Source organism: Cyberlindnera jadinii (assembly GCF_001661405.1).
Source record: "Cyberlindnera jadinii NRRL Y-1542 unplaced genomic scaffold CYBJAscaffold_14, whole genome shotgun sequence".
Taxonomy (NCBI): domain Eukaryota; kingdom Fungi; phylum Ascomycota; class Saccharomycetes; order Phaffomycetales; family Wickerhamomycetaceae; genus Williopsis; species Williopsis jadinii.
The window spans coordinates 89559-103654 of record NW_017963665.1 but is presented as its reverse complement, the minus strand read 5'-3'; the positions used below and the strand labels follow the sequence as shown (position 1 = coordinate 103654).

Here is a 14096-nt window from a genome sequence, read left to right as displayed (position 1 = left end):
CCAAGCTCGAGTCGTCATGCCATCTTCTGTCCATGTTTTGGCTCAATGATGACATGTTCTTCCACGCAAGTTATCAAAACTTTCCGTATTGGGTAGTCAATGGGATAGATCTAAAACTCACCACTCTTGCTGATGAGGCGAAGAGACTATAAACATGGATGGCCATCGTCTCATTGACTACAACCAACCCAGCTCTTTTGATCGCTACCTCTCGTCTACTGACTCTAGAAAGAATGGGATACCAAGCTGCGCTCATAGCAATGGCTGCTATAGCCATTGTGTTGTTAATTCCACCTTTCATATGGCACATAAAGGCCCTCAACATACCACTGATAACGTTGATATGCTGGCTGCTGTTAATGGATATAAAGACTTTCATCGATGCCATCATATGGGGTGGTGAGGATTTCAAGTCACGGTACAATGGTGTTGGTTACTGTGATGTGATGGTGAGAATTCAAGTAGGTGCAAACGTTGGGATAAGTTCAAGCATTGCAGGGGTGATGTTCAACTTGTATAGGATACTGAAAGCAGATAGTGCACTGCCCACACTTAAGAGCTTCAAGAAAGTGGCAGTGGATCTCTTAATCAGTCTTCTAACACCAGTTATTGTAATGGGGTTGAACTACTTGGTGATGATCAGAAGATTCTCGATTCTTCAGTACTCTGGTTGTCAAGGGGTTACCTCCTTGTCATGGGTCACAGTTGTTCTGTACTCGATGTGGATGGTCATTTGGTCACTTGTCAGTGTTATCTTTGCAGTGCTGATTATCTTCGTCTTCTTCAAGAAGAGGAAGGATATCAAGGATATCCTTCAATGCACAAATTCGGGCTTAAACCTGGTGAGATTCTCTAGGCTTCTCATCTTCTGCTGTATCATTGCCGTTGTTATGCTGCCACTGTCCTTATTTATCTTTGTTGATGGTCTAAGCAACGTTGAAAACACCTATGATTTTGATATAATTCATTCCCAAGCCATTTGGGGAGTTATCACATTCGTGCCACTCTCTGAGCCTTACTATATCACCTGGATATACTTGGCTCTGTCCTATGTTGTCTTCATATTCTTTGGCCTGGGATCGGATGCCATCGACATGTACTTGAAGGCCCTGTGTCGAATTGGACTTGGTGGAGCCATTGAGTACTTAAGACGTAAGAAGGCCCAGAGAATGATGTTGAAAGCTGATTGGCTCGTCGGTAAGACTCTTAATGGGAAGAATCCTCCATCTTCAAGCGCAGAGTATAGTACATTTGACATTGAGATGCAAAAGGCCCTGGATGATAATGACGTTTCAACCATTGGGAGATCTCCAATTTCCATCACTGTTGGTAAACTTGGGTCAGGTAATAGGTACGATATCAGGGAGTATATCAGCTCTTCTGGTAATGCTGGACTGTTTGACGAACTCGACGATGATGACATGGAATATCTGAGAATGCTATGTGAACAAGACTCTAGCAAGCAAGCTGTAGGTTCCAGCCAATCACATTGTAATGGTACTGATCACAGTGCGAAGTCAGAGAATAACACTTCAGGAAAGAGTCATTCCTCAGAGCTTTATAACTGTGTGCCAGAGACCTTGTCAACTTGTTCTGGAGAACTTGGGTATTCCTACGTTGTAAAGCAGAAGCACTGAATTCTCGGCATCTACTGTGTTGTGTATAGTGATTGTAATTGGATTGGTTTTGTTTTGTTATTGGCATGTTTGGAACTGTAAGGTTCAAATGGGTGATCCATCTATATGCCATTCAAGTCCAAAAGGGGCAGGTATTGGTTTGTTTCCCTCTCCCTACATTGTGTAGTTGGTGTAAACCTGTAGAAGAGTCCATCAGCAATTAGTTAATCCAAAATCATATTATCACATACTATCACTAGCATGTTATATCATATATAGATATCATTACAAGCACAAGTGTTCTTCCTGTTTAAGCCTCTGGCTCGGATTTTGGAGAGGACAAGAGATCGAGTTTAGCTAATTTCGAACGGTTAGTACCATTTTCTTTGGGGAAATTGTGAGAACAAGTGTCACATACTCTGCACAAAGGCAATGTTGGATGCCTTAGAGCCATCCTCTCTTTCGTAGCTATCCTGTGTAATTGCAGCATCAACGTGGACAAGGGATCTGGTTAATTCGTACGCGTCAGTAACATAATCTTTATCAAGCCACAACAAAACGGCGATACAACGAGCATACTCACCCCTTCTTAACATAGTTTGTCAGAAAGTCGACTTGCTTCTCGCTGAAGGCAACAATGTTAAACCAGTTCACTGGGTAATCCTTGTTGGTTTGAACGGCAATTGGGTATCTAACGTATCTCTTCCCGTTGGCTGAGACAGACTCCTCGATATCAGCACCAATGCGGCCCAGGAACTGGGCCTTTGCAAAGTAAGAGCGAGCACCGGAGGAGGTGAAGGATCTCTTGGAGATCTGGGCAACGGAGTTTCTGAACATCTTCTCGATCAATTGTTTGTTTATTTGCTGCTTTGCAACGAGTGAGAGGAGAAAGAGAGAAAAGCGTTTTATGTCTAAACAAAACAAACCTGGCGCCACGCAAATTGGTTTGCACAACCACAAAAACGCGAAAAATGCGACGAGTCAAAAACAAAACAAAACAAAGCAGGCGTAAATTGCCTCATTTGGAAATTTTCCCTTTTGGGGAGACCCTAGACCTGGGGGGTTTCGCTAGTCCTTTCTAGGCCAAAAGTCCCATAATAATTTCCGTTTTAACGTCAACCACCCCCCCCCCCCGTTTCCCGCAGAGACTGGCGCGGGACTTGTTGAGCTGCTCTTCTCCTCCTCAAATGTGGCAAGTTTACACGGCAATCTCAACGGTTCCGTAGCAACAGGTCTTGACACATTTTGCCATTTAATAGTTTGGGTTGGTACAACAGATCTTCGTCATATTAACAAGGCTTCCACGCTTGCTTCCTGCCTCGCCCCCTGCTGTTCACTGAGTCAATTGGCTATACAAAAGACATTTTCTTTTCCTTATCAGCTCCCTTCTACAGGTCAGCAGAACGTGACACACATACAAATACCAGCATTGCGTCTTATCTACGTGCGTAGGCGTGCGGGTCTCGAATTTATTGCGAATTTGTACCTCACCCAGACCATTTATATACGCCCTTGGTATCCGCGAGTTTCAACACGGTATCGAACACCTACAAGGAGATCTTTGACGGGGCGGAACGAGACTGAGTCGCTGCTTGAGCACTATGAACACCAATATCACGGCAACGCGTATCCAGAGGGAGAGAACGCCTTCGACCTCCGTGGCCACGGAAACCGCGACAGCTCAACGGTACGACGAGTTGAGCTCGTCAGGGGTTGATAGCGACTGGATCTTGTTTTCACCACACGAGGGCGATGAAACAGACATGGGACGCGTGTGCTATGACGTGTTATCCACCAGTAATCTCGGAGAGACCGATGAAGTTGAAGAAGACGACGACGATGACGATGACGATGATTCTTTGATTGACACTTTGGGTTCTGCTCATGCGCCCTTGGGACTAGACGTCCCGATAGGACAGTCCCTCTTTGACCATGCCAGCTTTGAGGATGACGATGGCTTAGGCGACGTTATCGAGGACGAGTATATAACCAGCAGGATCGAGCGCTGGAGGAAGGAACAGGCAAGGGAGTTGATTAACACCCTCCATAGAACGTCAGATGTTACGAGCGAAAGGCTGATGGCGTCCTGGGGTGTTGATGATCGACTATTTATGGAGAATGACCATGTGGATAGTGAGCATGACACAAGAGCCACACAGCATTCATCGAATAAGCAGCAGAAACAGCAGCAGCAGCAGCAGCAGCAGCAGCATAAGACTAAGAGGTTCTACGGTGATGAGCATTTGAGACACTACAGCGATTGGGAAGTTTCCAAGATTAAAAAAGTTGCATTGGAGCTATCCTCATCGCTCACAAGAGACTCTCAAACAAAGCGACTAACAGCACAAGAGGTTGTCAAATGCCTAAAGACCAAGAATCGCAGAAGCTCAGTGTTGTTGAACTTATCAAGATCAGTCGCTCACCATTGTTTCTCCCAGTACTCCACACTAGATGAACCATTCTGGAAGCAGAGCCTAAGCTCTGCTCACTCATCGCTATCATTGTCTACCAATTCCATAATGTTTGGAAACCTCAGCCTTGGTGTTTGACCGTTTCAAATCATCTACGATCATATGCTGTTTGCCTGTTATGACAGATCTATTCAATCAATTATAACATTTCATGAATTTCTACTCCATCAGATCTTGTATTCAAACACGTTTTCCATACTAATCAATTATACGTTTCCTTTAATAATAACAAAATTTTATAAAACAACAAATCAGGGCCCATCATTGAGCTAAACCACTATAGTTACCGGCTACGACTGTCTTGAAACATGGCACAGGAGCCCATTCCTCCTGTGCAAACGGATCCTCCTCGTCATACTGATGAGCAGAGATGGACAAGTTAGACAGCGTGGCTTGTGCACTGGCTGTGTCATTAATGGTGAACTTCAGAACAACGCCTCTATCAGACTCCTTTGCTTCCTGATCAGTCATGAATCTTGCAACGAGCTTTTGATCACTTGTAGCGGTGAGCTTCACTGGGTCCTTGAATCTCCAAGAGACTCTGGACTTGTCCTTGTTAAAAGTACCTTGAGGTTTTGAAAGAGCTGATTTGGCAACGCCCTCGATGGAGACAGCAACAACCAAATCAGATATCTCAACAGATTCACCGTCACCGAGTTGTGACGCAACGTGAGGTGCTAATTTGATCGTCAACATCACACTTGCTTGATGTGGTTCAAATCTCCACACTGGGAGAACAACCAGTGGTGCAGCAGTGTCTTTCAAAGAATACTTCAAGCCACCAACGGTACGCTCACGGATAGCACTTGGACTGATTTCAAACTCATTAGAATCAATCTGTTTCAGGAACTGTTGGTTTGTAATGATCTTACCAAATAATTCAGCACCGGAAATCTTGACATTGGTTTTTGAAGGCATAGCAGCACCGTCGTCTTGATAATTGAACGCAACTTCACCCAAGACTTGAGAAGACACTTGTTCACCATCTTTGAACTTTGCATTGACAACTTCAACAATGGATGCGTTCAATCCTGGAGAGACCATGTCAGGGTGTTGGAACAATCCTGTGGTTGACAAAGAAGAACCAGTATTCTGTGGGCGCAGTTGAGGAATTGATGCAAAGCTGTTGTAGCTTGAAAGACGCTTGTTTTGGTTCGCTTCATAATCAGCAGCGTTCAAGTTCGTAAACAACCCAGATTGAATATCACGTCTGGCCACTGGTGGCTCTGGTAAAGAACCATGTGGCACCTGGTGAGAGATGGAGTTACCATTTGGTGGGTGTGCCGTATTGTCAAAGCTGTAAGGAGCATCCTCACGAATATTTGACAAGTTTTGAGAACCAAATCCGCCAGTCTTTCTCGATGGAGGTGGAGGAGGAGCTCTGTGCTGCTCCTGGTTGTCGAAAGATTGTGGGGATTGAGAATCCACAGGTGTGTCGTTGATATGAGAAGAAACATCTGAGAAAGAAGCTGAAGAAGGTTGGCCAACAGTAGCCGGCTTCAATGGCTCTTGGTTGATGGAGAATGGAGTGGTCACGTCCTTCGCAACATTCTGGACTGGCTTGGCCTGCTGGTAACCATGTGTAGGCTGCAATGGCTCTTGTTTATAAGAGGATGGCTGCAACGGCTGCTGTTGAGGCTGTTGCTGTGGTTGTGATGTCTGTTGACCCTGTGGCGACGTCTCTCTTGCATATTGAGCCGTTTGCTTCTGTTGTTGCATATTCAGGTTTGAAGAAGAGTGGTTCAAATGTGATGGTGCCGAGGACTTGGATGGAACAGCCATGAAGGAAGAAGCTCTACTTTCTCTTCCCACTGGACCTCTGAATGAGTTATTCAGAGATGATGTTTCTGACTCTGGAATGTCATCATCAAGCGGTGTTATCTTTGAATTCTTCTTGTTCTTTTTACCAAAGATTGAGCCAACTTTAGATTTCAACTTTGTTCTACGTCTGCCTTTCTCCTTCTCATCCTTACCAGAACTTGAGCCTGTCATAATAGAGGCTGCACCGAGTGCGGAGCCTGCAATTGAAGACATGTGGTTCTTGTTGGTACTAGAACGAGTAGGGGTGGCAGTGCCAGCATTTCCGTTGAAAGAAGAAGATTGAGGAGGTCTTGGGGACTCAGCAGCTTCTCTTGCAGATTTTGGAATATAGGTGCTTTCACTTGAAACTTTGGCAAATCTCTCAATCTCAACCTCCGGGTTGAAGTTCAAGATTGTTTCAAGGGTCTTCTCATTGCTTGAAGAAATCTTGTTCAAAGAGTCAGTGTAAGCAGTGATAAATCTCAACAAGCTGTCTCTTAGAAAGTTCAGTCTGCTCAGGTCAGTGTTCTCAAACACTTCAAAGACATAAGGCGCACGGACATCCCAGGCATCACTAGATTTTTGTAGTTGATCTTCGTACTTGTCGAGCTTTTCCTGGAACTTTGCAGGGTTTGGTCTGTACTTGTCAACTTTCTCCTGTGAGAACTCGATGTTTTGAGCCACTTCTTTCAACTTTGCGTGCATCTCTCTCATCTCACTCCACTGAGGATTCTTGGTTGTATAAGACGTCAGTGGATGGATCACCTCACCCTCAACAACCCTTCTTAGGGTGTTGTTGGCGGAGATTTCATCTCTTATCTCTGCAATGATCTTGTTCCAGATCTCAGAGAGATGGCCAATGGCGTCGACGTTGTAGTACTGCAACTCCTCCTGTGAGAGCACATTATTCTCAAGAATCCCACGTTCGATGTTCTTGTTCAGATCCTGTGAGCTCTTCACGAGGGCGGTCAGTTCGTCCAAGTAATCGGACTTAATCTGGTAGTACTTCTTGAAGAAGTTGGAGAACTCGTCATTGAGAAGCTTAGCCTGGCTCAATCTGACCCTGACTATCTCGGTGGCATCTATTGGCTTATGGGCCACCAGGATAGACGACGCATATTGCGTTCTCTCAAGTGGTTGTTCTGCCATTGTGGTGGTCGCTTCGTTCCCCTTTTGGCTATCCTCAATCAATAATCAGCGCTGGCGGTAAAAGAATAACAATTGTAGCCTGCGGCGTGGAATTCCAAGACAAGTAGGATATATCTATGTTTCTACAACAGTAGAGCCTTGATGGTATCCCGAACAGAAGCTCTCTTATGAACAGTTTCCTCGATAACTTGTTCCGATTGTACACCCTCTGGAAGTCAGGTGCAGTGTGTGTGATGTTCAATTTTTTCCCGCTTCCCACACGTTCGAAGGAGATTTCGGCCCAGCCCATCCAAGGGTTTCCCGACAACCCACGGGGAACAGCGGTGCCCATTTGCCGGAAACGGAAAAGAGCCGCAAACGGTAAGCAAAGCACACACACGCAAATTTCCCGCACGATCTATGCTACGACGCATAGCACACAGCCATGGTGGATGTAAGGGACGCTATGGTTACGGGGTAGTTGAGCAGGCTCATCATTTGTATCTCTGTGGTTACCTAACAGCTTTGGATGTGTACATGAAAAAATAATGGAATCGTCTCTTTAAATCGTTAATAAGTGATGCTAAGTAGAAGCAAGCGGGTTCATAAGGTGGGGGTGGTGGTGGAGGTATAAATGTGAGGAGTGCGTTCACCACTCATCGGGGTCCATGAGATCACTTGTGATGGCGATCAGAGGCGAAGAGAAGCCTAAGTTGAGATTCTTGACTTCGCTACTCATCAATGCGTCCTCCTCGGCGTCTGGCTGTGGGCCATACTCCCCTTCGTAGATTACTGCGCCGGCCTTTCTTCTCGTTTCAACAAACTGTGCCTCTAGTGTGTTACAGATGTCCAACGCTGTAGGTCTCTGTTCAGGAATTGGGTTGATCATCCTTTGGACAATCTTGTCGAGGGCACCTTTACCGTCGATTAAGAACTTGGGCGTCCAAGGTGGGAACTTCTTGAAGTTTTCACCCACAGATGAATAGGACGAGCCGGTCAATGCGGTGATGTTGAAAGGAGACGAGTATGTGGACATTCTGGAGTTCATGGAATCGTTGAATAGGTTGTTGTTCAGATCGCCAGAGCTCAATCGTCCTGCCTCGGACAGATCCCCGGATCTCAACTTGTGCCATTGAACACCATTCTCTGGAAGAATAATGTTTGCCGCAATCTCAACCATAATCAACCCAAATGAAAATACATCAGCTGGTTTATCGTACTTGGATTGACTGATAATCTCTGGTGCGATGTATTCCCTGTCTCCTTCGCGTTCAAATCCTTTGCCCACAGGACACTTGGAAGCCATTCCAAAATCACCAATCTTTAGAGAGCCTTCAAAGGTAATGAAGATATTGGCAGGTTTCAAATCTAAATGCATGATGTCACATGAGTGGATATACTTCAGACCCATGGCAATTTCAACCATGATTTTCCAAATTCTCCATTCGTCAAGCTTGGACAGTTTACCACTATCAGCTAAAAATTTGTCTAGAGGTCCATTCTCACAGAACTCTGTCATGATATACAAGAGATCGCTGTGCTCCCATTCGTTGATGAAGTTAATGACATATTCCTTACCTTCACCGTCATTTGGAGCGTTCTCTTGCAATGTCTTCAACAACTCAACCTCTTCGAATATCCTTTTTCTGCGTTTTGGTCCTAAGAATGGTGTCTTTATACGCTTCACAGCATACTTTACACCTTGGAAAGTGATCTCATAAACGTTAGAGAACTCACCATAACCGACAAATTGTACATTCTCAAATTTCGATGTCAAATGATCGTCAATTATCGAATTTGGAACGTTTGAAAGGTGTGAAAAATCACTCGATTCAGAAAACACCGACATATTATAATGGGGTGTCTTCGGTGATTCCGCTGAAGTTGCACTGGTGCTAATATCCGAAACATCGAGTTTGAGGTTCTTGACCAATGCTCTTTTAGCAGCACGAAGTTTCGTTGGCGTTGATGGTTCATCATCTTCAAAAATTGACTCGTTGCTATTATCGAAATCGCTTGCAAATTTCCATAAACAGTCCCTTAGACCGTTCGTATTGAGTGCACGAGCTGACCTCGAAATATTAGAGTCGTTATTGCAGTTGATGCTATTGGTGGCATTAACAGATGGGGAGGCATATGGTGAGCTTTGGGTATATTCTTCTTCGTTATATCTTGAGATAGGGTTTTCATTAATCATTGGAGAGCTTGCAGTTATGACATTTGCCAAGTTTGAAGATGGTAGTGTTTGCCTCTGTGCTGTTGATTGTATGTTGAGTTGAAGAGGCCTTTTGCATGGTGTTTCGGGAGGATGGAAGGATTCAGATAGCGTTCTATTCTTCTTGCTTAACAGCCCAGAAGACATAAAAGCTGTCTGAAGAGGTTTCACAAACTTGTAAGAGTTTGGAGTGATGTATTCGTTTTCTTTCTCCTCAGCAGTCAAGGTAGCCAAGTTCTTGTTCGTTGGCTTATCTAATTTTTGCTTCTGTCTCACATGCTTTGAAGGTGAATTTGATGGAGATTCCAAGTTCTCCTTATTGTCAAGATAATGAATTGATGCGTTTGGTAATGATTGTGAACATTCGGACCCAAAGTTTGTTCTATCCAAAGACACCATCTTTCTAAGTTTGTTCAATTTTGTTTGAATCGAAGTGCGTCCACCTTCCAGTGTCCCATTGTTCTTCGAGGATGAAAATATGAGCGGTCTCTGTGAGTCATTTATAAAAGGCGAAAGGCTAGTACTGCTATTACTAGCAGCTCTCTTCAGCTGATTCTTAGATATCGTAGGGGTTGACGGTTCTCTAAAAGGTGACCAGTTTTCAACGTCGGTATTTGTATCCTCCATCTCCTGATCCGACACTTTCTGTTTCAAAAGAGATATTTTCGACTTTGAAGTATTTCTCTTAGGCGATGACTCTATGCTTAGATTCAGGAGTCCAACACTTCTTCTCAGCCCCTGGGATCCTTGAGAAGACATGGACACGGTCTTATGCTTAGGAGTTACTTGTACTCCCTCCATGCAGTCACCACCAAACGATCCATAGGCTGAACTTTTCAGTTGAGGAGAGAGCATTGATTCGCTCAGGACCCGTTTCTTCGAGTCCAGAGGAATACTAGAATCAGACTCCATATTTGTTGATATTTCTTGTGAGCGACGCGTAATCATTTAAGCGTGGCAAAAAAAACGCAGAGAAAGTATCCAAATCTCAAAGTACTTTGACTGTGTCACACACACACAATGTATCCAGTGATGGTGACTTGAACGATCAAATAGTCAAGGTCTTGAGCGTTGGTACAATAAATTCAAGCGAACAGTTGATGAGAGAAACGGCGGCGATGTTTGTTTTCTTTTCCTGCTTCACGTGGATCTGTTGAGCAAGTAACCGACTATTTCAATAACTGAGGCTTCTTTTAATGGTAGCAGCCAGCCCGTATTGTTCTGACCTTTCAAAATAGCAAGGAGTGCTGAAATAGCGTGTCCCTTGCCTCGTTATTAGAGAAGCCAATGTTTGAGCAAAGGAGACAGTTTCCCTGTTATTTATTTGTTTTGATTTTTTTTTGCTTTTGTTTTCGAGAAACGACAATCTTCGCTAGCGAAAATTCTGATCCTGAACTGTGATCACAATTTTCAACTGCACTGTTCCTGTTGCCCCTCTACATTCCGCCCTACTGCTTTGTTGTTACAGTAACTGTAGGCTGCATAGCGCCTCTCCGCAGATCAACTGCCTTTTGTGTTGTTGGGTATGGCCATCTTTGATTATGATCATGTGGCTGTTAATAGCGTTCTAGAGTTTTTATTACTTTCGTTACTTGAGTTACCTACTGTAATACACAACTGGGCGTTGCATATGGATCGACATTCTTACAACGCAGAACTAATTGAGGATCAATTTGCATATGTGTCGATCTGTAAGGTCACCGAATAGCACAATAAAACGATATGAGCTGCCATAGCTGAGCAGTTATTGATTCGAGTGGCTTTTGTTATTCTTTGTTTATTGAAATGTAGTAAGTTCCGGTGTTCTTTTGATTTTTACAACTCAGCAGAGTGTGCGGTTTAAGTTTGGTCAAGCTCTTCCATTTGGAATCAAAACCAGGGTCAGAAATCGAATTGCACCACGAAAGTATACCGTCTCGATTTGCAGGTGTACATAACATTCCATCGACATGTTTAGTGTCTAAGACATTTGCACTTCACAGTTTAAGACACTCATACCTTCTTGTGCATATACGATTAAAGGTGCTATCTCTGATTACCGCTTTCGTCCGTCTGCACCTTTGTTTGGTCTAGAGATTAGAGTATAGCCTTGGATAGAAGCACATGTAGACCAAGGCATCAATTCCAACGGTGTGTCGCATGCAATATCACTCATACTATTCATGGTACATGGTAAACAGTTGGGCTGAACGGACACTACAGTGTTTCCATTCGTTCTTTCTTCGACCACACTTGGATGGGATTGAGGGCCTAAGAGATACGGCTTGGAAAATAAGTGTCTAGAAGTCCAAAATATTTGAATACTGGCCTTAATCTGTTTACTCCAGAGGTCATACGCCGAAGAAGATTGCCGATTCTTGCAATACAAAGGCTTGTATAACTGCTCTCGCCATGCAATGCTCTCTGGTCACAACGTAATGTCTGATGTAGTTACCACTGATCATATCTGTACGTGACTACCTCCTAATTTTGAGTATCTACAGCCATGTTACGCAGCAGGTTCACAAATCCTAAGCCCGTGGTATATCATGCAATCCTGACCATAGCCGATCTTTAAAGTGGATTAAAACTATAATCGGCCCTAAGATTAAGCGAAATGATTGCACTGCTTCTTGGTCAATGGCTGGCTGATCAACATTTAGTAACTGCAAAAGCGGGTGTTAACTTAAGTAATTTCCCTTTACCTTCATGTGTGTTTGTGCGAAGAGTGTTTTGCGGACTATGGCTATGAATCCATGGTAACTTAATCCTGGATGGAATTCTAAAATAATCAGCTGATTACGACGATGATCATTCATAGCCATTGTACAATTGTGTAACCCTAACTCTTGAACATTGCGTGGATAAATTAGCCGAATTCAATGACTATACCACGCACGTACAGTTATCAACTACAACTAAAATCATCACGGTAAGAACTGTACAAGCTTGAATGACTGTATGTCATATTGATGATTCCGGTGAACTCGAGATATGGATCAGCGGTACAGCATTGTAGAACTGGGTCAGAACAAATTGCGCAAACCGTACATGGCTCTCTGATCACAATGTGACTGTTGCCATTGAGCACTCATCAAAAGCAGAGAGAACGATTCCTTGTATGTTGAACTGAAACGAATGGTCCGTGGTGTACGTCAAATCGTCGATCACATAACGCCTCACAGCTCTACCCGATGATCATTCAACGGTTCCAGACGACATATTCGGTGATCGTTCATCTACCGAACTGTTTCATGGACAAGCTGAATGATCATAAACCATGATTACAATTCATTTGAGAATGTTCAGAAGAATTTTCACGGATGAATAGTGACGATGAAAATTTCTGCACATATTGTTATTGCACGTCTGACCATTCCCACCCCATGCTAATTCTCAGGGAGAGGAAAAGGTGATTGACAACCATGAAATTGCATAGTATCCAGATCTAGTCATTATGTGGTGAGTAAGTAGAGAAGTACGCAACATTGGAGAGGCCAAATTTTCAATCAGAAGCTTTATAAAATCCAAGAGTTGAAATCACAAATGATCATATACTATCTAGCTTAAATTATCTCTTTTCTTCATTCATCATATTGAACATGGCTTCCTATATGTGTATCTTTACCTGCTCTCCAGCAATTCTTCACCTGAAGAATAACTAGACTGTGTGAGTGCTTTCATTTCCTGCCTTTCTGAAAAGAGCTTGTACGGTTGGGAAAGATTCTCTTTGAATTTTTTTTTCATTTTTGGGGGAATGAGAAAGCCCACTGACAAAAAGGCAATGCTCATAACTTTCCAGGGCAACCTTTTCATACGGCCAATAATCTAGTTTATAGAAGACGTTATATTAATAACTCAAGTTCTGGTATATTCATGAACGTGGGTTTATATCTACAGACACTGCGGTAATAAGATCTAGTTTCTACACTTCGGTTTCCGTATAACATTGTACATGCTTTGTATATTCTTTAGCCAAAAATTCAACAAGATATCCCCTTTTAATACCAATCCTATCCCTCTTTTAGAGGATCATTAAACTGTGTTTCAAGAGTTCAGAAGAGCTTCAGCATCCAAATAAACAAAGTGAGAAGAAGGTTACTTTAAAGATGTGATTAATAAATTGAACTCTAAGGTAGCATTCCGCTTAGATGTTCAATTTAGTACGTCTCCAGTGTCTTCTCTTAGCGTTGTAACGAACAGTGTTGTTGGTTCTCAATCTGATCCATTGTGGCAATGGACGGTTGGTTCTTTGAGCCTTGGCCAATTTTTGCTTGGTCTTGAAAGATTTTTGAGACTAGAGTATGAGTTAGTACACATGTTCAAGAATTCTTCCTTGGGAGGTTAAGTATTCATTTGGGTGCTCCATGGGCGAGAGTTGTGCAGTTTCTCACGCCTCCAAAACCACTAGTGTACAACCGTTTGAAGCTTCGAAAATGTTGATAATGCCAAAGTATCTCCTTCACTTGCGTTCTTAACCTTATGACTGTATCTGTTTGGTTCAACTCTACTCAGCAGAACAACTCTCAATCTCTGTTCCCACAAATGACCTCAAACGTTTCCGCATACGGTATTTCCTGATAATGAATACAAATACCTCATCCAAAGTACGGGCTCTTTATGATACATACAGGCATTGTTACTTTCTTGCTAGTCTTTAATCTTGTGGTGTTTGGTAACGAAGTGTTGAACTTTTTCACAAAACTTGCATGGCTCTTCGGTGTGGTCTGTGGTCCGAACCGGTAAAAATTGCGGTTGGCATTAAGGTCTTAACTATGTGTGTACGGATGTTCTAATGTGACTTTGAACTATCTTAGGGCTTATACAGGACCATCATGTGCCTGATATTAGGGCTCCTGTTTGGTTTGTGCAACATTATCAAGACTC

General features: G+C 43.3%; 6 protein-coding genes across 6 annotated transcripts; 2 read left to right on the top strand and 4 right to left on the bottom strand.

Annotated features, from left to right (window-relative positions):
* Positions 1-233: 233 nt before the first annotated feature.
* On the top strand, positions 234-1145 carry STE3 (Ste3p; the record flags this gene model as incomplete). The annotated part of the gene is made up of 1 exon (XM_020212274.1): positions 234-1145. A coding segment is annotated over one exon (912 nt), but the record flags the coding sequence as incomplete, so codon positions are not given.
* A 495-nt stretch (positions 1146-1640) lies between these two features.
* Positions 1641-2491, bottom strand: RIM1 (Rim1p). The gene is made up of 3 exons (XM_020213432.1): positions 2200-2491; positions 2035-2123; positions 1641-1973 (listed from the first exon to the last, which is right to left on the bottom strand). The coding sequence occupies exons 1-3, from the start codon at positions 2451-2453 to the stop codon at positions 1927-1929; spliced, it is 390 nt and encodes a 129-aa protein (XP_020068782.1). The 5' UTR covers positions 2454-2491; the 3' UTR covers positions 1641-1926.
* Positions 2492-3217: 726 nt separating this feature from the next.
* On the top strand, positions 3218-4340 carry CYBJADRAFT_169108 (uncharacterized protein; the record flags this gene model as incomplete). Its single annotated transcript, XM_020215646.1, has 1 exon — positions 3218-4340. The coding sequence occupies one exon, from the start codon at positions 3218-3220 to the stop codon at positions 4163-4165; it is 948 nt and encodes a 315-aa protein (XP_020068781.1). The 3' UTR covers positions 4166-4340.
* Positions 4332-7239, bottom strand: SYP1 (Syp1p). The gene is made up of 2 exons (XM_020213193.1): positions 6539-7239; positions 4332-6502 (listed from the first exon to the last, which is right to left on the bottom strand). The coding sequence occupies exons 1-2, from the start codon at positions 7034-7036 to the stop codon at positions 4349-4351; spliced, it is 2652 nt and encodes an 883-aa protein (XP_020068780.1). The 5' UTR covers positions 7037-7239; the 3' UTR covers positions 4332-4348.
* Positions 7240-7569: 330 nt separating this feature from the next.
* On the bottom strand, positions 7570-10197 carry SWE1 (tyrosine protein kinase SWE1). The gene has a single exon (XM_020215645.1). The coding sequence runs from the start codon at positions 10176-10178 to the stop codon at positions 7665-7667; it is 2514 nt and encodes an 837-aa protein (XP_020068779.1). The 5' UTR covers positions 10179-10197; the 3' UTR covers positions 7570-7664.
* A 2859-nt stretch (positions 10198-13056) lies between these two features.
* RPL39 (60S ribosomal protein eL39) lies at positions 13057-13846 on the bottom strand (the record flags this gene model as incomplete). Its single annotated transcript, XM_020217210.1, has 2 exons — positions 13057-13506; positions 13841-13846. 2 exons carry the CDS (start codon positions 13844-13846, stop codon positions 13357-13359), a joined length of 156 nt encoding a protein of 51 aa, XP_020068778.1. The 3' UTR covers positions 13057-13356.
* Between the last annotated feature and the right edge of the window lie 250 nt (positions 13847-14096).